The 25104-nt window shown below is 38.0% G+C and overlaps 1 protein-coding gene across 1 annotated transcript in view; it reads right to left on the reverse strand.

Annotated features, from left to right (window-relative positions):
- Positions 1-25104, reverse strand: part of ZC3H13 (zinc finger CCCH-type containing 13) — a 39636-nt gene that overhangs the window by 14355 nt on the left and 177 nt on the right. Inside the window, 8 exon segments of the mRNA XM_010152756.1 lie at positions 674-1138; positions 2219-2529; positions 7410-7607; positions 8897-9051; positions 9804-9943; positions 11918-12026; positions 18586-18697; positions 24625-24734. Coding sequence (XP_010151058.1) covers positions 674-1138; positions 2219-2529; positions 7410-7607; positions 8897-9051; positions 9804-9943; positions 11918-12026; positions 18586-18697; positions 24625-24734 — 1600 coding nt within the window.

A 25104-nucleotide genomic window follows, 5' to 3' on the forward strand; every position in this document is an offset into this window, starting at 1 on the left:
AATAGGCAGACAGAGATCATTTTTCCTGGAGATTATTTCTCCTGTATAAGTAATATGGCATTTCACTAATGAAACCACCACAATAAGCCTGAGAAAGCCAAAATATATTTACTACACATGATGAAAGGTAAGTGGAGCTGTTCTACAAAGTCCATCAGACTTTCAAAAACACTGCTAAAGATTAAAATTCCACTTTTTTTTTGTCAATCAAGAAGGGATGAGGCAGCAGGGGTGGGGAGAGGTGCATATGTATGAAAAGATGGTTTTCAAGTTCTTAAAGATACGCATTTGCTTTTGACAGAACACAAAAACCCTGCTGCCTAGTACTTTGAGACACACTGACCCCTGCAAATCTTCTACTACACATCAGCATCTTCCTTGTGTTTGCAGCCCATGGGAAAATCTAGGGCTGCAGAAACATAAAATAGTGTAAGGGCTAGTGTTTGTTTTAAAATGGGATGGCAGAATACCAGTTATGCCACTTTGCTGAATGGAGAACACAGAAGTGCTATATTCAAGGAACTGATCTAATTTAACGACAACAGAGTTGAATACAGCTGTAAAAGCATCAACTGTTTGGCAGCATTTACATCAAATATCAAACAAGACATTATGAATGTCAGTATTCAAACTCCAATGATAGGGACAACTAATTTTTTTAATTATTCAATACCCTTGTCAGATAATTCTGGACCTCTGCCTCGACTTCTGCCAGTTCTATCACTTCTGCTCTCATTTCTGGAGTCACTTCTGGAGTCATTCCTTGTTTCAGCACGAGAGCTCTCCTCTCTGCCATGGGATCTTCCATAGCTGCGCGAGTCCTCCTGATACTGGTCATCCTTTTTATGGGCATCGCGACTCTCTCTGTCTCTGTAGTCATGGGAATCCCGTGTGGAGCGCGAATCTCTCTGATCACGACTATCTTTGGTATCTCTGCTATAATCCCTCGTATCTCTGGAGTCCCGAGTGTCTCTGGATTCCCTTGGCTCCCTCCGGTCTCTGTTGTCTCTTGTCTCCCTCCGATCTCTTCCATCACGAGACTCTCTGTCATCTCTATGATCCCTGGAGGTACTCTGCTCCTGGTCATAATCACGATCATCTCTGGTTTCTCTTTCTTTTTCCCTTTTCCCTCTAGTTTCTGTAAAATGTTTAAAGGAATGTTTAAAAAAAAAAAAGATATAGCTAGTTTAATCAGAGCAAGCAAAAATTTAGCACACAAATAACACTAAAATAATACAGTCAAAAAACACTGACATACACAGAGAAAATCAGAATCAGTATGTAATTAAGAGAAGATCACGTTGGGTATCTACCTATACATTCACTAAACTTTAAAGATCTTTTTGTGAATATGGCTCTGTACTTTACAAATATTAACCAGTTCAAAAGACAGCAAGTATAATAAAAATCAATTTCAAACACATTAGACAGCACACACACTGCAATAATTTTAAGGTAGGATCATCTCTCCTCCAATCATAAATTCCTTTTTTTCCCCCACAAATACATTTTCAGGAAATTTGTGCTATATGTAGACCACTTGTTTTTAAGACATCAATGCCCTGATAAAGTATTTTTCTTGTTCTATTTTTTTTTTTTAAATTACATATTTATAACGTTACTGCTACAGGAAGGTAAGTTTACAGCCAGTCTAAAAAAAGCTGACATACGTACTCTTTGTAATCTGTCTCTTGAGAGAAACAGCATGTTTGTCCATCATAAACTCCTCAACCAGCTTTACAGATTTCCAGAGGGAATGACTGTTTCTTTGCACACACTTCACTTAATGTCAATTAAAAAGACAACAGAGATCAACCAGTGAAGGCTGGATTAGTATTTGGGCACCTCACAGAAATGAGCAATAGTTACTTACAAGTATCCTGCTGTCACTCAGCTGATCCAGTAGTATATGCCTGATACCAAGAGATCGCTTACCAACTGACACCACCATTTCACTGCACAAGAAACACCTAGACAGATGCCTACAAGATCTTTATGATCAGCTGAGCCTACATAAGCAGTCCTATCGGAATACTCCATCGCACAGCTCCTGAAAACACCACCACCAGCACAGGAACAGTAACACAGTCACTATTTTCTTCACCCCCTCACCATTGAGGTAGGTGCAAACAACGCCACAGTTTGAAAAATCAAGTTTCAAAATGCAATCTGCAAGCAAATGAAAATTACCCTGAGTGCTATTTTTTTTTATTCATACCTTCCCGCCTTTCGTGGCGCCTGTCATGAGACTGTGAAGTCCGATCACGATCATGTCTTCCCTTTTCTCTTCCAGGAGATCGGTGCCTCGAAGGGCTTCGCTTCCTCTGAGGAGAAGAGGACGAGTGTGGGGGATAGGGAGATGATGATCGTCTTGCAGGTGGGGAAGCTGTCCTTTGGTAGGATGGAGAAGGAGTTCTTTTGCGGTGTGGGGAAGGAGAATGTCTTTGAACAGACGAGCCTGACTGCGATGAAGAGGAGTGATGTCTGGAGGATATGGGAGAATGATGCTGACCTGACGGGGAAGCAGACCTGCAAGGAAGAGTTAGAATAGGCACACGTGTAATAACTTGATTTGAAAGGTTCTTACCCTTTCAAAAAAAAAGGGGGGTTAAAATAATTTGTGTATTCTTTACCCTCTGTCTGCTGAAAATAAGTTCTGCTTCTATAAAACATCAAACTAGTCTTCCCTCAAGGGTACCAAGGATAACCTTTCAGAGTATGCTTATCTCTAAACAGTTATAGTTTAATATCCAAGAACACATAGTCCAATCAAAATTATGACACAGCTACCGGAATGCTTTCCTGGGGAAAGGGAGGGAAGAATCAGAAAAACACATGATCTCTTCTGCTCCACCCCCAAACCAAGAACAATTGTTTTCTTCAACATAAAATGCTTTTTGGAGTTCACAGTAAAATTAGGCAGGTAACTTTTACAGAGTCTTACTTAAGGGGACTTTTTCTTTTTGTGTTTCCAACAGCTCCCTGTTTTTTAGAAAGCAGGAGCATCTCCTTCTTCAGCATTTTTAACTTGTTCCTTCTATTACACTCATTGATCTTTAAACAATTTAGGCCTGGATCCTGAAAACTCATATGCATACCTACTTAAAATTTTAGCAAACATGAAAGTTTACACCAACAGGGAAAATTCATAGCTAATAGAATAAGAAAAAGAGTACAAAGTGTCTCCTATCTTCAAAATCCCATCACTAAACTAAAGATAATTTACACAATGGTAACCAAATTTCTTCATGTGATCCCATCCACAGTCCAACATGGACAAATACACACTTCAAGCCTTTCAGCTCAGTAGCACTGTTTTCCTCTTTAGCAGCATTAAAACAACTTGCAAGTATCTTTTCTCATGAAATATGCATTGCCCTGAACTCCGAACTCTCACTTCACAAAATTCCAGACTCTAAACAGAAGAGGAGTCATAAAAACAACACATGGACAATACATCTTCAAAAAATTCCACTTAATTTTAAGTAATTTAGTTCCCACTTTTGCATGTCCATATAGTCTTAGTGACTTCAAATGAACATCCAGATGCCGCATCCCTGGCTGTCTTCAAGGCCAGGCTGGATGAGGCTTTGAGCAACCTGGTCTAGTGGAAGGTGTCCCTGCCCATGGCAGGGGGGGTGGAACTGGATGGCCTTTAAGGGCGCTTCCAACCCAAACCATTCTGTGATGATGCTATGATACAGATGAAGCTCTCAGTTGAGAGCTACCTTAACATGAGGGACTACCTTAACAAAGGCAGTAGTACTTCCCTGCAATCTTCTACAACAGCCCAGCAGCTGGTAAAGACATAGATGTAACACAGCTTTCTCTGAATACAGAGCTTTTTCTGAATTGCAAACATTACAAGAAAATCTCGGTGAGATAGCTGAAGTCAGTTTGGCTCTGAAGAGAATAAGCTCTGGAATAATTCAGGTGAGCAGGCTTACAGCCTGTTGTGACACTACCCAAGAGCCAAATGGACAGATGCCCAGTCAATGCTACTCAGCTGTGGATCTCCTGGCCAAAGCTGCTTAAAGACCCAGACTCTGCAGGTAAAAAGATTCTCCTCATGTCAAGAACACAGAGCAATGATCCAGCTTCCAAGAAGGAAAGCTTTGGGTACGGAATGTGAAATGAAATCACCAGCAATTTGAGGCAGGAACTCAAGTCTGTAAGAACTTTTACCTTTTTGGGTAAAAGACAACATGGTGCAAAACTATTAGTATCAGCATTTCATCCTTTTTTCTAGTAAATGTCAATGACCCAAAAAAACTGTCTTCAAAGCTTCCTGGAGTAGTATACTAATTACAATAGGACCAATCTCATTAAGATGGTGGTTTTACATCCAGATACCGTTACAGAACCAGATACATTCACTAAAGGAAACATCTTGACTGGATTGTTGAGAGACACTTCAGACTTGCCAATTGAGAGAAGTCTAACAGAATTTTTGCAGGACAGGCTTGAATGCTTGAACCGAGCCAATTCATATCTACTAGAAAATAAACCCAGAAAAGTGGAAGAAAGAAAGGGCTGAGACAGAAAAAGAAATAAAGCCAGTCTTTGGAACATGGCTAACCAGGACACTAAAGAACAGGTTGCATGTGCTTTTTTGATTTAATTCATATGGTGCCTGTAAGCTTGGATGCACAGCTATCACTAGGCCTGGAGACTATCCCACTGACATGTGTTTATGATGGTCAATGCCAGTGAATATTTTGGACATGTCAACAACAGACTAAGATTCTGTATCTCCTTGTCTGAAGACAAAGTGCATGGGATCCTGTTGATGCGCTCCCAACATGGCTCAGGGATTCCTGTAACTTCTACACACAGTGTGACCAGGATGCGTATGTGTAGCTTCTTTTGTCTGGAAAATTAAAAAGCCTCAAGGTGCCCTTCTGCCTGCTACCAGTAAACACTCCTCAAGGATGGCATGAAAGAGTAAACTGCGCTTCTCTGTCTCCATGGATACATGCTCACGCTGGCCGCAGCTTTCCATCACAAGAGGGAAGGTCTGACCAATAACCTGAGGAAAAAAGCGGCGTGCATGCCTCTGAGATGATAATTTGTACATGTTGTCACATACAAGCGAAACTGATGGCCTAGAATTAGTAGTAAAATTTCCAGAGCGCTCAAAGGAAAATTCAGTAGGGTCAGAAATGACTGACAGAATCTAACAGTTTAATGACTTGCTGTCTTAGTAAACTAAGACTACATTTACTTTTCGCCATTAAAACATTATTATGAAACACAGGGTTACTAAAACTGGCTTGCATGGAAGACTATCGATGGTTTGGAGACAAACAGGACATTTCACATACCCTTGCTGCTTCTAGCAGAAGGCCCATTTATCTTCCCTGCTTAACATTCCCTTGCATAACAGTTGACACGACTACACAGAACTCCCAAGCACATAGTGATGAGCAAAATACTGGAGTAGGTTAGAAAAAATGGGGAAAAAGGTATTGCAGAGCTATTTTTCAGTCTTCTTAGTACTGCCAGCTGCAGGGGGAATGGGCTGCTCTACTCCTTCCTCCAATTTAGAGAAGATGTCCATCAGTGACATGTAGCTTAATACAATACAACGTTGTTCCAGCTGAACTGAGTCACTACTACAGCAAATGAGCTTGCTTACAACTCTTAGGACTGCAGAATGAATGGGGTTTATTTTGCTTGTTTTATCAGCATGTAGATAAATTTGACATCTGGTGTCTTCCACCCACCCTTCAACTGGAGTGCAGAAAACAAGCCTCTCTCTCCATTGCACAAACATAGGCCTGCAGTAGTATTTAGCACTGCCATTCTAAACCAAAGTTTAAAGACTCCTTCAGACTGAACAAGAAGCCTCCTCTCTTTTTAACAGGTGGCAAAAGATTCTTCTTTTCCCTAGGGCCCCTAGAACTAGCAGGATAACTTCCCTGAAGCTTTCTGAAATCGTCCTTGTGTTGTACTGCGTAGCCAGTTGTGCTGGCTTTTCAGGAAAAATGTGTAGAGCCAGGATCTGTGTACCACCTTACCCAGTTTAGAATGGGGAAAGTCTGCTCCTTTCCCATCTCCAAGATAGAAGATTCCTTGTATTTTCTAATTTTTTCTCCTAAATTAGAACTCTTCATGCAAATAAAATCCACGCAATTAACCTCCTACCTGCGAGAGGGTGAGAAGCTATGTTTGTGAGCGGTTGACTTGGCTGGAGCTCGGGAGGTTTGTCTTCGCCTTGCAGCAGGTGGTGAATACTCCCTGGAAGGGGAAGAATTACTACCAGAATGGTCTGCAGGACTAGGAGAACGCTTCTGTCTATGGGAGCTTTCAGATGGATCCCTGGGAAAAATAAATGGCAACTTGTTTATCAGGTGTAATGTGGCACTGGTACATTTCTAAGAAATTACAAACAACTCCAAGACAGAACCGGTGCTTACAAGGTCAGGAACTCTCTTATAGAATCATTTGTTCCATCTATTATTTCATCTATGAAATGACCTTAAGCTAACAAAACTCAAAAACACAAGATGCACACTAAATTTTGTGCTAATCACTGGCCTGTAAACTACAAAACTAGAACACAGTAAAACCAGAAATATATGTTTGTAATTTTACCTACTATTTCACGTGGTGGTGAAAGAGAATTCCTATCAATGGAGAATTATCTTGCTACCCTATTTAAAAATGTCTGTAACGTCAGAACTTTATTTAAGAAGCCTCAAGCATGAAGACATTTTCAAACGTTAATCACAGCTGTACATCAATGAAAGAGTTCTCTCAGAACCTTCAACTATTTAACTTAATGTACCTCATGAAGATTTGACATTATTTGTTATATTTATTATTTAGGAAAAAAAAGAAAAATCCAACACTGAAATAAAAGGCTGTAGTCACCACAGCAATACCAATTTATGGTACAATAATAAGCCAAGTATTCTCTTGATCCTTTCAGCACTACCTAGAATGTTCTTTCCTATTAATCCAACACAAAGGTGAAGTAATGATCACAGTAGTCTGACTACTTCAGAAATACCTTTAACTACTGAAGATTAGGGAGAATTTAGACATCCCACTGCCAATTCAGAAAGATATTAGTCCTCTAAGATTTCAGAAGAGCAGGCAAGTGGAACTTTGACAAGATTTTGGCAAATGGATTGCTCTACTGGTGAAGGTCCAACTTCCTAAAAAGTAATGAACCTTTCAAAAGGGCATTTTACAAACTTATTAAGGTATGTAATTAAAACTTACCAATCAGCTGGTTATAGCCTATCAATCCATCTATAAAACGCACTTAAAATATTTAATGAGTACTGAAAAGGTTTTTGGCAAAGCAGGTATAAATCCCTTATTATTAAGTGTTCTATAAAAGACAACTTTAAAAGCAAGGTTACATTGATGTTAAAAGCCAATAATGCAGCATAACTTACCTTTGCTTCTCTTTTTTCTCCTTGTGCCTTTCAAAGTCACGCCCTCTCTCTTTCACCTCCCTTGCCTTTTCTTCCAAACGTTCTTTTGCTTTATGCTTTTCTTTGTGCTTTTTCCCCAGGGGAGTTTCCTCTTGTACTGGAGGAGGAGGACTAGGGGTACGAGGACCTTTCTTCTTACTCTGGCTACTTTTAGAACTCCTAGAGAGAAATTAACAGGAGGGGGGGGGGGGGGGAGCCAACTATTTCAAATATTGATTTCTCGGATGTTGGCAGGAAAGTTATAACCTAATGGGCCTTGAAGCTTTTAGGATAGGATTCACCATTGTTAGCAAACAGCACTCAAAAACTGTATTTGACTGAAGGCTGAATGCAGATGGTAAAAATTCACATTGAGCTCTTCCATTTATAATCTTTATTTCTGAAGCAAGTGAACAAAAGTAGGAATTGCTCCCTTTCAGGCAGAACCAGTTTGCTAAGTTAAAATGCCCTTGCATGAACTGCATATATGAGAGGACCAGAACTCTGTAGGGTATCTTGCCTGTTTAGACTCCTGCTTCTGCAATGCAATACCCCGACCACATTCCCAAAGTGACTTGAACAACTCAGGTCTTTGATTTACTGTTAACTACCCGATGCAGGATAGAGGGTCCAAATATTTTTAAATATGCGTATCACAATATAAAATTGTATATATTTTTCTGTCTAAACTACCACTAACATAAGCCAGGTACCACTGCATACTGAATGTGAGCAGCATACTAGCCCATGCTGCACGTTCTTGTAGCAGAAACACCCATCCCCGTTTTGAAGAGGATTTTTGCTTAGCAAATACAGATGTGTCTGCTTTCACTGCTGCAGTAATTTCTTTCCCATCCAGAAGCTGCAAACAGTGATATAAAAGGTCCTGCAGCCAGCAAGAACTTAGAAACAGGTTTTGGAGACTGACTTTTTGTGGTAAGGCACTCAGTTTTAACTTCCTGTGATTTTCATGTATCCTGCTCTTACTCCCCCCTCTGCCCTCACCCCACCTCCTACTCCCCCTTCCTCCCTGCCCCCGAATTCTGAGAAGTTCCCTGCCTAGAAAGTCAAATATGATTTCCTGAACAGCAATATGCAATACCAACAGAAGGTGCAGTTGGTCAAATTTTAAATATTTCACTTCAGTCTAGAAGAGCTACTTCACAGGCTGCAGCATCTCAATTAAAACCACTTCCCACTTTTTAATAGTTTGTATTTCCTCATCAACTCCCAGACTCTGAACATGCAAAGAGAAAAGAAATTAATCGACTGACAACTACATGCATATAACAATTTGCTGCAGAAGATGATTCATGGTGCACAATGTAGAGAACTTCCCTAAAATTATATAATCAAAAGTCCCAAAAGCAAAGAAAATTCAAACCCATATTGATTATGAAAACCCCAGTAATAAAAATGAGTGTGGTTCTCTGTTCTCACTTTCTCACAAGACACATCTACATACTGACCTCTGCTGATCCAAAAGTGGGGAAGATACAGTAGATGCTTTCTTCTCTTTCTTACTAGTTGAAGATGATGATTTGGGACTGGATCTTCGTTTTGGAGATTTGCTAGACTTTCTAGGTGATGGTGATAATTTAGATCTAACCACCTCTGGAGAAATCTTGAGGAAAAGAATATGTTAAGTGATAAGATATTGATGCTCAAAAGTTTACTTGTATGCTGATATATGTGTCAAATATGTAAATTCAGTAACAGTCTACATCTGAGACCTTAACCACGTACACATCTGCCTCAAATAAACTAAGCACAACGTTTTCAAAGAACGTCACGAAAGGAAGATGACAGGAAAAGGTTGCAGGAAGACAATGCACTCTCTAATACCTTATAAAAAAATTGTAACTAAAAGTTTAAAACCACTAAGTTCCCAGTTAGCACTCAAGTTTGTCTGAAAAATAAAGTCCTCCTTTCAGGCTTTTTTTTTTTTTTCCCTGAAAAAGCTTCCACAAAATTTTTGAGTTTCTAACCCTTACAGTATTGCCTCTGCCACTCTATTATCACATGACATGTTGGAACAGGAGCTTGGTAAACATTATGCCTTGTGTTTTCTTCTACACGTCTTCTCTGTTAAAGGTCTTTTTAGTTCTGTATTATTAAAATACATTAAATCCTATTCATTTAATAGCTGACTGTATTCAGCAGAAAAGTTGGTTATGGTGCTTGATGACTGACCAGATACTCGCAGTCAGCATCTAAATTACATACGACGTTAGACACGTGCCTGTTATTTACTACTATGATACACAATACTGCGTTTGTAGCCCAGGAAACTCAGATCTTCCAGGAAATTATTAGAAGACTACGAAGCGGCTGATTTTTTTTTCCTTCTTAATTGGACATTTACATAATACAAACCTCTTTTTTAATGACTATTTCCTCTCGTTTCTCCATGTTTTCCTGTTCCAACTTCATGAGTTCTCTCTGAATCTTTTGGCGCTTCATTTCCAAAGACAGCTCATGATCATAATCATAATTAACATCTCCATTATCAGAGTCTTTAGTTAAAAAAAGAGTAAATAGATTAGTAAATGATCACATACGAAATAAATAATATTTATCATACTGGATGCCAAGAACAAATATTTCCTTGACATTTAAGTACTGCATGATTGGACCAATGAAGCTAAAACAAATATCCAATTATGTGTGTAAACCTGAAATAACTCCAGTTAGTTCCATACAACCTACAGTTAAATTCTGAAACGTCATTAAAAATATACCTTAACTTCTTTCAGAGACTGACATCAATTATTAAGCTGAGGTAGCACTGGAAACAGTGAACCATTTATTTATATTTAAATAACAAAAATAATTAAGTGTTTTCACAAAGACCAAAAACATGTAGAGCACTACTTAACTGGGAAATCTCACATGAAATAGATTGAAATAGTGATGCAAAATACTAGAGGTTTTTTGTTTTAACACAGTATCTCACAAATCAACTGACACACTTATTTAATACATATACAAATTGATCTTAAAATGAAATGTCTATATGACTGATTGGACAAATGCACACTTCATGATTTCAGTTCTGGTTTTAAAACATTATTACTGCTAGGTTTTCACATCAGAAGAGGTGCTATTTCTCTCACTTATTAAGTCATGGCTAGACAGTATCATATGCTTCAAGCCTTGGAACTGAAATCTTATTGGAAGTCAAAGTCGCTTTACTCAGTCTGTTTACGTTTCTTATTTTATGGCTATTTAAGTCTAATGCTCAAAAAGTACTTTAGAATAACTGTCAGAGAAAATATTACTTCATTAAAAAGTTATTCACTTTTACCCCCCCCGCCCACATGCAGGAACTATGGAAAATGTTTTGCAATAACTAAATTCAGTCTACAAATTCCCTTCATGTGTCATGAAAGCATGAGAACATCTTACAGAGGTGCAGTTCCTAACAGCCCAGGTTCTTTGCCAGTCCATCTGCCCTCTCCTCTTGCAATATTGTCACTATTGCTGAAACACTGGCACTTACAAAACTATGTCAACACCACAGAAGCTGCCATAATTTAAGTGTCAGGTGAACTTTGCCTCTAACAAAAGAGAAATGGAAACACTCAGGAGAGAGAGGAAAAACCAGAGTCTTTTCCTCAACTGTCTGCATATTAAATGGATGAGTATTATCAACAAGGACAATGAAATCACTTTTGAACCACAAAACTAAACCATAAAAGCCTACAGAAGGCAACACAAGACTCTTGTCACTCTTGCAGTGTTTTCAAAAAATACATAGTTTTATGGGTTTAAATTGAAAGTGGGGAGGTTTAGATTAGGTATCAGGAAGAAATTCTTCACAGAGAGGGTGGTGAAGCACTGGAACAGGTTGCCCAGCAATGTTGTGGATGCCCCATCCCTGGAAGGCCAGGCTGGATGAGGCTTTGGGCAACCTGGTCTAGTGGAAGGTGTCCCTGCCCATGGCAGGGGGGTTGGAACTGGATGGTCTTTAAGGTCCCTTCCAAACCAAACCATTCTATGATTCTATGATAGTTCACCAATGGCTACCTCCAGCTGTTGTCATACTCATTCCAGTGCAGCTCTTGTTAATGAGACAGTCCACACCATGACAAATTATGCCACAAAAACCTGCTGACTTTTGAATTCAAAGGAGTTATGCTCTCTCCTCAGACTGACTAGTTTCAAAACTACTCTGAATGCAACCTGCATTCAACTAGCAATCTAAATGTGAAAGGTTCAGCCATGGAGTAGCCTATGGCCAAGTTCCCTGTTGCCTGAGCAGTCAAAGAAAAGTCAAAAAACAAGTGTTTTGAGAGCAAACTGGGTTTACTGTAGTAGCAGTCCAACTCAGATTGCTTCTTGTCTCTCCTCCAAAAATAAACGTTAATGTCTACCGCATAAAAATATTCTGCTTAGAGACCAAGTTTTAAGTATTTTGTTTTACATACAGCCCAACAATCTTGCAAGTCTTTGAGCTGTAGGGGGACCATTAGTTTAATTATACTTACCTTCTCTATTTGTTTCCCAATCCCCATTTTCCTCTTCACTTTCTGGTGTTCTCTCCTTCGTAATTTTGATATCCTCCTTTTCTCTATGTCTTCCTCGTGAAGACTCTTTCTATAAAGGGAAAAATGCTGCATTAGAGTATACAACTTTATTTTAAAATAAGCCTGAAGCAGGTGTAGTTTACATGGTATTTGGCCTGTTTCTTTTTTATAGCACAAAAAGCATTCTTCCCTTTAGCCTGTTGAACAAATTCCTTCTTAAATAAGCAGAGACTCCACAAGCAACATGTTCTAATGCAACTTCCTATAATCAGTATGCAAATAGCAGATGGGGAAAAGAGAAGAAAGGATTAATAAAAACAAGGTTTAAAGGCAGGGCAAGAATTGAGCATGTATCAGCAAATAAAGTTTAAAACAGGACTGAAAGAACAGATCAGGTTCTTAAGGCTGGGATTTTCATGAACATTTAAAGAGCATCATTTTAACAGCTTGAGTAAGAGTTCTCAGCTGTAAATAATATTTATATGCAAAGCTGATGAGCCTCAGAAGCTGAACTATTTAAGTCTCTAGAGGATAAGAAAGGGGGTGTGGGTGGAGAATATAATAAAATAAAAAAACCCCAGACCCGTGGCTGGCAGAGCAAGGGGAAAAAAGTCTAAAGCAACACACTGGAATCAAGTTTTGTTGATAGCTTTGCATTTGAACTTTCACTGCGCCCAAGTTATTAAACAAGTCTAACCATTGCAGTAGCACCCATCTTGCATGTGGCAGACAGTCCTGTGGATACCCATGGGAGCCAGACGCTACTCTTAGAGGAAAGAAGATAATTTCAGAAGGCAACTGACCCTGTGCTGCTCTTCTTCACCTGCTAAATTCCAGCAGTCAAGCTGCAGAGATGCATCACTGCCTATGCTGAACTGACATTCTCGAAATAAACTACTTGGGCTCAAGTGGGAGTACAGGACAAAGATTTTTTTTCACTACTTACAAAAAAAAAAAAAAAAAACACAAACACCATTCAAGCTTGGAAGTATCTCAGGTTAATTTATTAAGTAGGAAACCAGAAAGAGCAAATAATGAAAGTCTGTCCTGTATCTCTTTTGTTCTCACCTCCCATAGTGCCTTCTTTTCTCTTCTGGGGATTCTTCACTGTTGATAAGTACGAACCCTTTGTTTTTAACCCAAGAAAAGGAGATGCCTGAGAATTTCACTAGCTATTCCTTATTGCGACTCAGATCTTTACTTGATTTAAATACTTAACATCACCTTAGAAACACAGTAAAAAATTAACATAACAGTGTGGAGAGTCACTCCCAAGCGAGTAAAATTCAACTATTCCTTTTCATTTACTAACAATGTTAAAAAACTTATCTCTAGTTTAATAACATAAATAATGACAGAACAAGTACTGCACTTATTTTACCTAGTGAACTAGAACAGATGGTTCAATATAGTTATCTTCAAGCCTCTCATCTTAATGCATTCAGTATATCATATTCAAAGCCTTAGAAGGCTTGAAAGAAAAATGACCAGTCGCTACATAATACAAAGGAACTTCACTTTAAAGAACTGATTTGCCATGTTCAACCAAAAGCAGCCTGTATAATAAGAAAAAAACTGGGTTTTTCTCCATGACAGGATCTCTAAAATGATGCACAAGATCCTAACCTATCAAGTCGTATTAGTTACGACTTGATATTAACTTAATTGACGTTAAGTGCAGATAAGTCTACGTCAACTAAGCCATCCATCATCACAACACGTATTAAAGGCATTTCAGTCAAAGAGCAAGAATTGTACTAAGCTCCAAAGCAAGTTACTTTAAAAGAAAATCACTTTAATGAGATTTGAAAAATCTGTAACTTTATCAACGAGCCTTCCCTGCAGCCATTCTCTTTTTTCCTCAGAGTGCATTTTTCTAGACCAACCTCCATCTGTTCTATTAAACTGCGTACTTCTGCTAAATACTCCAACTAATTCCTACAATATAAACAAACAATAAACCTTATTTCCTGAATACAAATATGAGTTTATTAATTCAACACTGTTTGTTACTAGCAAAGTGAAATATGCATGTTAGGACAGCCTCTACATTTCAAAAAACTCCACAAATCCAATTCCTCAAAAAACTTGTCAGCAGAGAACGTACAGATAAGACAGAATGCTTTATTAATGCATTACCAATTTAATACTACACAACTTGTATGTACCTCACCTACTTCTCCAAACTTACAGCCAAACACAAGCATCTTGAAACAACCTGTATTTTCTCCCTTCAGTGAAGAGATTCAGTAGTGGCACAATCATACTTCTACAGAAGAACTGAGAACAAAAACATCTAACAGAAGATTTTTATTGAATTATTGAGTATAGGGGAAGAGAATAGGCATTTTTTACACAAGCATGCTATTTTACAAGTCAGGACAACTTGATCTGAGCCTGTTCAAAGATTAAATTACTTCAGTTTAGTTGTCACAAAAAAAATATTCTGGTAACATTGCATCTCAAAAAACAAATCTCATTTTAGAAATTGAGTATATTCTCCTGGGGCACACAGATCAAGAATTTAAGTTATGATGGTTTAGAACACATAGTTGAATTTTCTTATCAAAAAGTCTTCAATATTTTCCTTTCATTGTACTTGTTCCACTTACAATACATTTAATTCCCTCCTATTATGGGGAATAAATATTTCCTTCATATCTAAACCTTCTTGCACTTTACACTTCTTTTCATCTCTGCCTTAATAAGCCATGAATAAAACAGATCAAGCTCCTAACAGCTAAAAGCATGCCTTTCAGTTGTACTTGAAGATGCTGCATCCACTTCAGCCACACTTGTAAATTATATCTCTACACACTCTGAAAAAATGCCATTTACCAGACAAGAAACAATAAACTCTCATAATAATAGAATTATTTACTAAAAAAAAATATTCTAAGAGTAAACAACAACTTAGTAGACTTTGTCTATGATGTTTTCAGGTATGTGCTCACAGTTAAACTATTTACTTGTGTTGGATAGATAATTACAGTTTAATGTTGACGTTCAGGAGAAATGCTACTTAAAGAAAAGGAAAAAAACCAAATCCCCAACATTATGGCTGAAATCTGTGAGATTTTATTTAATCTAATGTCTACTTAAGTTGACGTTCCACAGCCCATAAGATATGATCAGCACTCAACAGCACAAGACGATGTCTATTTGAATGAATTTCCCACCACAGCCAGAAGCATTTGGCCAAGCACAAATGGACTCATCCAGTCTGCAAAACATGCTTCTAGCCAAGAAGTGTTTTTTGCCAACAACGATGGAGAGAATATTTATAAGACTCTTACAATCTATGATTCTCACTAGGCAGAATCTTCAGTTTCAGCCTTATCAGCAGCAATATAAACTAACTCAGAAGGACAGATGGTTTTATATCTAGAATAAACTATCACTATTACAGCTAGAATCTCGTACACAAGCACAGTACTATTTTACCCTACACATCATATCTTTAGTGTAAACTACTACCACACTACACAAACATACAAGAGAATGAGTCTGAAGTTTCCCTGAAATGAACCGGTATTTTTTTCATTTCAAAAATGCTGCCTTCCATTTCCAGTGGAGATATTCAAAAGCCACAGCGACAAAAAGCACAGATATGAAACAAGGTACACATTCCTTACAAAACCCTTTCCTAAATGTACATTAAGTTCTTCCCACTGTTTTTCCCAAATCACACATGTCCCCGGTAATACTTTAGATAATACTTCAAGTATTACAACGTGGCTGCCTTCACATAATACGGAGAAAAAAAAAATCAACATAAAAATTTCTAACTAAACACAATAATGGCAGGAACCTTATCTCACTGTTTGTATAACCATTGATACACTAACATACAGTGCTGAAATCAGTCCGAAAACAAATCTGAGACACACAGAAACAACTGAGTAGTCCACGTAATGCAGCATATTGCCTCTGAAAATAACAGTACAAGACTTGAAGAAATAATAAGGGATAATAAGGATTTATTCTATAAGCTGTCCATATAGTAAGTTTCTTCCTAAATACATACAGATGGTACTAGTTATGTCTCCAAGGAAGTAGTGTCTTCTAAAAAGATTTTATACTAGTTATACTGTCTCAACTTTTTGTGGAACCTATTCAGGTTTTTCACTGAATCTTCTGGCAATCAGGTAGAATTGTTATATATAACATGCAGAGCATTTCCCCTTTTCACACTGCCACTCTGTCTACTGGGATAAAGTATGAATGTGACGCATCTAATTTACATTCTCTCAACCATACATTATATGCATTCGCCACGTCCTTTTCTCCAGTCTCTTTCTCAACTACTTGCCCACTTCAAAAAGACCTTTGACTCTATTTTCTTCCATACTGGTGATCACAACCAAACAGCATTTCAAATAAAACTGGAACATGAATTTCTACAGCATAATACTGATAATTTTCTATTCCATTTTTATATACCTGAGTGTTTGCTTCTGCAACTATGACTTCACCCTGAACAGATAGTTTCATTGAGCTGTCCACAATAACTTCTTTTTCTACTGGATGATTTCAGTTACTTTTAAAATGTTCATTCATGGGTTTTTGTTTCAAATACTTTCTTCACTGTGCATTACTGTGCACTTGCCAACACAAAGTTTCATCTGCCATTGTACTGCAAAAAGCTTTCCCCAATCCCTATGGCATTCCTCAGACTTCAGTAATCTCAACTACTGCTTTCATACCTTCTGCAGAGTTTAAGATTTTGGGACATTTTTTCCAAGTTCTTAAAAAGTTAGAGTTCTTTAGATGAAGCATCCTCTGTTATGTTGTCATTTGAAATTAATCTAAAGTTTTCCCCTTAGCTGGCTTCTAAAGCTGACAGTATTATACCTGCTATTCTTTGACTATCTATACGCCTCCAATGCCTTGGTTCAAAAGAAGCTATTTAAGGTTTCCCCTGTATCAGACAGTTCTCTCTTAGCCATTACTCCTCATTAAAGTTTCAGGCTAGTAGACTGGTGATGCACAAATTTGGTCTGCAGGAACAGTGTTGCTCTTTTTTTTTTTTATTTAAAAAAAAACCCCAAACAATCATGAAACTTATCCCAAAAGCTTTAATAAGAGACAGAAACATCAGATATTAGATCTCCACCATTACAGTAGCTCTAGTGATGGAGCGAGGTTTTTGTTAGCAGTTCAGTCACTTCAGTCTTCTGTTCTTTTAGAAATCCTGGTTCTTTGCAGTGCAACTCTTGACAACTGTCCCTCTTCATGTATTTGTTCCAGAATATTTTCTCTCTTTATCCCACATTTTGAGAGTTGCCTCCATGCAACTAATACAAAAAGCTCAGTGGTTTCCTCACCTTCTGTTTTATGAGACTGAAGCAGAGTAAATTTTATTCTGCAGAGTGCTTATCCTGTAAATAATTTTTTGGTTCTTCAACAGACCCACAATTCCCTGAGCCCCACCTCCAGTTCACCTTTACTTGGGGTTTAGTTGTTTAAGAGTATTTTATTATCACATTAATAGAATACTATGAAAAGCAGGGTTAACTAATCAAAACTTAAGAATTACAAAACTAAGAATTAGAGTTGTACCAGGAAAGAAGAAGTTACAGTAGATTTTTAATAGTGGTTGGAAAAAACCCCACTTTTCTCACCAACCATGTACTCAAAAACTGAACAGTTTATTCAAACTATTAGGAAAGAAACACATTTAAATAAAAGAGTAAAAAGATTGAAAGTTTGTACAAATTAACAGCAACTGAAAACACAATTGGAAGGTAAGCCATTCTGTTAATTTAATGATAGCAGCTGCTGTTGATTTCTTTACACCTGATAAAAATTCGTTTTACACAGCAAGTAGAAACAGTCCGGGGGTGGGGGAGGAATAAATGCTGTTAATGCCTGCAGAAGCAAAACTGATTTTTCACAAATAAAAACTTGTAATCCTTGGTCATATGAAGACGGTCTTAAAAGACACGACACGGGAATACACTGGCGCTATTGCTACACAGATGCAGGGTCACACTACCAACTCTGACCCTATTTGTTTGTAACATCAGTGCAAGAACAGGTAACAATTTTAAAATTAGTAACTTCTGATATTTGAGGGGTATAGGGTTGAAGAGAGATGCTCATGAGAATGATAATGAATTATTTTTTTGCAAAATCCAGAAGTGGGCAGTTGGGATGGCTGATGAGTATGTGAGGAGGAAGGCAAAATGAACTAGCATAACAGTAACTGCATGGTCTCACCAAAAGTAAATTTGGGATGAACAACTGCAGTCGGGATACATATAAGCAATGGATATGAATAAGTGTCGGGGAAGATAGTGGATGATTGGAACAACAGTTAATATACTTTCTTGCCAATAAACAAAGAGTCTGCACTATTATTAATACCTGTTTATCAGTATTCATAATATATTTTAGTCTGTGGAATTTATAAAATCTTTGGGAACCAAAATATCAGAAAGTGCTAAAAAACAGCAAAATAATACAATTGTTAAGACACTTCACAATCAAATATGCCACATGTTATGTACAGAATGATCAAGTCATTAAAGCATTTTAAATATTACAAGTCACCATGATCAGGTTTCTAGGACGCACTGCCCAATTGCTACTGAGGGATTCTGGAGTTCTGCAAACTCCATTCTTACCCTAACAGGAGAGGACGATTCCTCTGTACTTCGCTTCTGTGGCTCTGCCTCAACGTCTTGACGTTTGTTCTTCATTCTTTCCCGAAGATCTCCAGTGGGTCTTTCTGGTGACCTGTATAATACAGAAACATAATATAACCAGTTCTATGGGACTATTTTTAAAGGAATACAATCTATCTTTAGTTATTTTTATTAATATATACAGAAAGATCTAACCCTCCCACCCAGAAGCAAAGAGGATGAATAGAAAATATTCCGTTCTAATGGGCTTAAGCATCTAAAAAACAAACAAACAAAACCCCACTAACAAACAAACAAACAAAAAAAACCACACCCAAACCAACAAAAAACCCAAAAACTCTTTCAGAACATCATGGAAGACTTGATTTTAAGAAGAAAAATTACTTGTATGTATGTATGACATGACTCAGTTACTACTCTAGATCCTATCCACAACAAATTGTCTTTTTCTGAACATCAGGCAAATGTGTTTCACAATCACTCCTACCAAGTCTTTCAAAATAGCTTCAGCCTTCTCCATATTCTAAGCTGCACCAAATTTACCATATGAACGTATTACATATAGAAAAGTAAAATTAATGTAGAGTCAAACTACTGTAGGCTGGCAATGCTAGTCAGACAGAAGCACAACTCTGCATACGGATGAAGCCTGCAAGTGGAAATAACCTGACCTAGCTGCCATCCTCCCATGACCTTGATGAGACCATCACCACAGAAAAATGCTGTTGCGAGACCATGCACCAGAAATTCGCTCTTGGAGACCCTCTACGTTTTCCATCTTGCAGTAACATCATTATTTCATTATTTAATTACAAAGTATTGTACAAACTCTACTAGTCATGCAACCTATATATTTTCTGTAAAAGGTATTACTGTGATGTGGGAAGGGAGGGGGAACATCCTACAATACTAGAAGACATCTGTACAATTTTGTCACCTCTTAGTATGGACTCACAAGTTGATTTATCCCTTATGGCTTAAAAGAGAACAACCCTTTCAGCTAAACAAGTTTTTAGACAAAGGGGATGTAGGAGCTGCTTCAAATGATCTTTCAAGTTCAAGAAAACAAATTTTCTCTTCACATAAATCTGGCCTGATATTGAGTTTGGTACTTCTGTGATGGCTTCTGTAACTGAACACTGTTCTGTGAAATGGTTGTATGAAAGTACTGGATCTGTATCTACCAGTTTACACTAAATAAGCATGAAGAGATACTGACATCTGCTGTAGTTGATTAGAAGAGTTTGAATAATTAAATTTGCATTTTCATTTTTCAGACTGAATTAGGGTTTCTGTTTAGAAAGTATTGTCTCCCACCCTTCCTCTGTCACATAATACACAAGGGGTAAAGTGTGTTTCACAAATTCTGCATGCAAAAGTCTAAATGAATATGATTTCATTTTCAACCTGCGCATACTTGAAAAACAGTAATTGGTTTTCACTTCCTCTTTTGCAATGTTATCTACGTTTAGTTCTTTAAAGGTTATCATAAAGCTAAGCATCTTAGCATCTAACAAGAAAAAGACCAGTGACTACTCTCATTTTCAAATGCATTTAATTCTTCATGAAGTTGTAAATACACTTTAGATCAGAATAAATGTACAAAACAGTAGCATGCTACTCCTTTCAGCACCAGGAAGGATCAAGTAACATCCAGCATACAAATATAAACAAGTTATCTTCTTTGCATGCATTATTATATCATTTTTAACGTGTCTGGATTTAGCAAAGGTTATGATTCATGGTATCTTTTTCTTCCCCTTCCCCATTTTAGAAAGATAATTCCTTTGCATTACCGAAACTCTGAAGCATTCCAACCATCAGCTACCTCAACAAATAAACTTTCAACATTGAAGTGGCAATTCCACACCTTAATTTTTCAATACTTCAGTTATGGCACAAAGGATTAGGATTTGTGAAAATGAAAATTAATTTAAAAGGCAAAGAGGTTATAAATAATGTACTAGCAGCATTGTTCTTCAAGAGGAGCAACTTCAGGAAAAAGCTGAGTAGCTGAAGGAGAGAGCAAGAGAACTTACACTGAAAGCAGCTCATGCACTTCTGAGATAGACATTTGAATTTTTTTTTTTTTTTTTAAAGCTATATGCTGGAGTGAAAACACATTCAAACCATTTCACCCCCAACTGGTACCTTTCTCAGTATGGGAGGGAAGAAAAACTTGTTTTGTTTAAAATATTACTCAAATCCATTTAAAGACTACAAAAGTTATCAAGAAATTACAGAAATTAAAAAAGCTATCGCTTCAGAGTTGAGGTTTGTTACTGGGTTTTGGGGTTCTTTTTTCAGCTTTATAACACCGGAGCAAAGTCATGGCATCCACCCTACCTCTCCCCCAAAAACCATCACAATCCCCAAAAACTCTAATAAAATCAGACTGAAAATATGTTAAATTACTCAGGAAGCTGTACTGCTTTCAGATACTTTGGCTTAATGCACACAAAAACAAGCTGGCCTACTAGCTGGTTTTTCTTTCAAGTGTACCACAATCTTATTTCTTTTACACAATTTTCTATGTATTTTTTCCCACCCCCCACCCCCCAAAATGGGACGTTTGGTTATTTCAGGTAATGCGCCCTGCTGAATTTCAACAGGTAACTACAATTTTACCCCTACATTTTATCACGATGTGGCTACACTGCAACTGGTAGAACCTTTCATACAAAAGGCTCCACAACATTACTTCTGTACACTGAAAGAAGAAAACTACACAATGAAAAGTTTCTCTTTAATGACTTAATATTTTGTGCCAGGGCCATGCATTAAATAAGGCCTAAAATGCAGAATTTCATAATTTCAATTTTTAAGAAGTGCAGTTATTTTAAATGGCATTACTTCCTGCAACAGTTCAGTTCTCCATGCAGCGGCTTGGTTAGGAAATGCATGTTCATAACAGCATCTCCGTTTGCTTCTGTACCTCTAACAACGTCAGAAACAACTCCCTAGCAACAAGCACACATTACAACCATCTGTCTGAATATCTGGGTGTGTGCAAGTATGGGTGCATAGGTGCGTGTATAGGCAGGTGACAATTATTAGTGTTTGATGTACTTATAATTGAATGCTCATGAAACACTGTCCCGTTTTTCCCTTTCCCATACAAGGAGATTTGAACCATGCAAAATCCATACGTTCTTATCCAATATTAACGTTGGTTTGTTTTTTAAATCCATTGTAATGATCCAGAACATAGAGGATCAGACAAGCTAAGAGAGGGACACCCCAACGGCATAGATCTTGACAACAGAGTAAGAGAACCCACAGGAAGCTTCCAAGCAACTAACCACCCATCTATGTATCAGAAGTGTATCCAGCAGGTCGAGGGAGGGGATTCTGCCCCTGTACTCTGTTCGTATGAGACCCCGCCTGGAGTGCTGCGTCCAGCTGTGGAGCCCTCAATATCAGAAGGATATAGACCAGTTGGAGCAAGTCCAGAGGAGGCCATGAAGATGCTCAGAGGGCGTGAGCGCCTCTGCTATGGGGACAGGCTGAGAGAGTTGGGCTTGTTCAGCCTGGAGAAGAGAAGACTCCGGGGAGCCCTTATTGCACCTTCCAGTACCTGAAGGGGCTACAAGGAAGCTGGGGGGGACTTTTTACAAGTGCCTGTAGTGACAGGACAAGGGGTAACGGGTTTAAATTGAAAGTGGGGAGGTTTAGATTAGATATCAGGAAGAAGTTCTTCCTGGAGAGGGTGGTGAAGCACTGGAACAGGTTGCCCAGAGAAGCTGTGGATGTCCCATCCCTGGGAGTGTTCAAGGCCAGGCTGGACGAGGCTTTGAGCAACCTGGTCTAGTGGAAGGTGTCCCTGCCCATGGCAGGGGGGTTGGAACTAGATGATCTTTAAGGTCCCTTCCAACCCCTATGATTCTATGAGTGCCACAAAAAAGCAAAATTCCTTGTGGGATAGCATGTTTACACACAGCTTTTTCCTTGTCAGCCTCTCCATACTCCAGATGTCTCGAAAACTGGCAGGTCTGTTACAGAATTCTTAATATCCTCATTAGGAAAGCTTTATATGTAAAAACATGCTAGGTTTTATTTTTATAACAGCAAGATTAAAATTCACACTGTGCGAAGGAGCATTAATGTTGAGCTGGAGTTACAACAAAACTAGATTTAAGAGTCTTTTTCACACTTTAGAGTCAAGTTTTCCTACTGTCTGGTGATGTTCTGAATTATGGGAGGCATTACGGTCAGATAAAAACCATAAACAATAAGATTTATTTCAGACAGGTATGAAATTGGAGAGGCAAGACATAAAGGCAGTAAGATGTGCTCTGTCCTACCAAACTGCTTCCAAAGCAACAGGCCCAGCTGAACACATGTAGACATGCCACCACCAAGTTGTCCCATAACAAGAATACTGCTTGAACTGAACTGGTCTGGAAGCAGCATTAGCTTGGCTTGCAAGAGGCAAATAAAACTGAATTCAAAATACCTGGACAGAACTTGTAAAAAGTCTTGGCGATGTTAAATGGCATGAAAATGCCAACATCTCATTACGTATGTAAACCAGCTTTTTCTGTGCCTGGCCAAGAGTTATCAGCAGAAACTTCTGAAGACAAACATGCTTTTTTCATTTGTCTGTTTTGGGGAGAAGGGGAATAGATAGGAGCTTCCTCACCCTTTTTATTTTTAAGAACACTTTTATTAAATGTTGAATATATCAGACAAATAAAGCAGCAAAAGCTGTCCTTAAGCTTTCTTTTTTTCTTTTTACTAGGACTATATGAAAAGTTAGCAATAAAAAGTAAATCAAATTTATTCTTAAATGTCAGCAGTGACAGTGAAGCAGAAACAAAGCTTTAATCATTGAAAGAACTGTGACTTTTCTTCAAATGACCAAGCACAGCTATACACTGAGTGTTTCAAACACTGGAATCATGGTGAAAGTGACATTCTAACATTTTTAAAATTTAACCTCTGCCAGTAAATCACTCCTTTTTCCCATTGGGAACATTCAGCACAGAACAATGTAAAATCTTTTACACACCGAAAGAAACATTAAATTCAGTGACACATACTGCATCCCAGCTGCTATCACCTTAGAAGCAATGGAAGATCAAACAAGCAAGGTCAAGATCATCCTGAGCATATGCCACAGGAATAGGAAAAAGAGCCAGAAACAGAACCCTAACCTCATGTCAATCTTCCTGCTGTTGCTTTACACTTTGATGCTTCAGTGTGGCCATCTATAACCTAGAGTGACACTTACATCACTGCAGCATTACGAAGCACAGTTATTTGTAAAGTGTGAAGCCTTCATACAAAGATGTACTATGCTAAAACTGTACTATCTTTCCGTTGTTTATAGCAAGAATATTACAAACACTGCCACATTTAGTTTAAGTAAGGTGTTACGCCACACAAAGGACAGTTAAAAAAAAAGGCATTTTTACATCACAGTAACAAATGAAGAGGTCGACAGTAAAAAACCCACTCTCTTCTGAAAAATTAAGTAACTTTTTGGACCTCTTCCCATGATACAGGATATTTGTTCTATATCTGACAGATATGCTTTTAAGAGAAGTGTTTTCTCACTACAGGAGAGAAAGGATAGACACCTTACCAAACAATATAGTAAAGGCAGAAGGGCTGCAAGTATGTGAGTACTGCTGTAAGTAATTGCAAAACAGCATTTTAGTAAAGGACAGAAAGTCATTAGAAGCTGCAGCAACACTACGCCAAAAAAATAAAAAAATATATTAAGGTACTTGAACTTCTCATTTCCAGTAATATAAGCAGTTAATCTGCAACCAGAGGACTCCATTTTTTAAAGCTACATACACACACAAGTCCTGGGAAAACCCACTACAAGTTGCAAAATTAATTGTTTTGAGCAGCTTCACAATGCAATTGGTTATCAATAAAACATACCATTAGGCACACCACAGCATTTCACTTTAAAAAAAAAAAAAGCAAAAACTAAAAAACAGAAGACAATTGCAAAAGCTATTTTCCTACAGCATGTGAAGAATTCAAAGCGAGTTCTTGATTTACCTTCTATAACTGCTGCTATAGCCTTTACCTCGTGGTGAAGGGCCATGTACGAATCTACATGTGTTCCCATAGAGGCAGTTGCCAGTCTTCAGCCAGTTACGGCACTGTGTCTAAGAGACAGACATCACTGGGTGAATTTCACACTCATTTCTGGAAATACCATTGGTGTGAGTGTGGCAGAACAAACAAATGACTCCACATCAACTCCCATTTATCTGTAATTTCTGTCCACCAGTAATATAACTGATTAAAAGAGAAAAAATAATCAACAACGAGCATCGGGTCTGGCAGAGAAAAATTTAGGCTGGTGGAAATACTATTAATATGTACAGTACTACTGCTCCTCTGCAGAAGCTGGGACAACACACGTTATTTGAAAATTCTAATGTTAGTATGTTGAACATCCATATGTTAAGGAGTTCTTTTCACCTTTACTAACATCAGTGACATCTGAATATTTGGTACTTGTAAGCTACTCTT

The sequence above is a fragment of the Eurypyga helias genome, unplaced genomic scaffold (assembly GCF_000690775.1).
Source record: "Eurypyga helias isolate BGI_N326 unplaced genomic scaffold, ASM69077v1 scaffold17215, whole genome shotgun sequence".
Lineage (NCBI taxonomy): Eukaryota > Metazoa > Chordata > Aves > Eurypygiformes > Eurypygidae > Eurypyga > Eurypyga helias.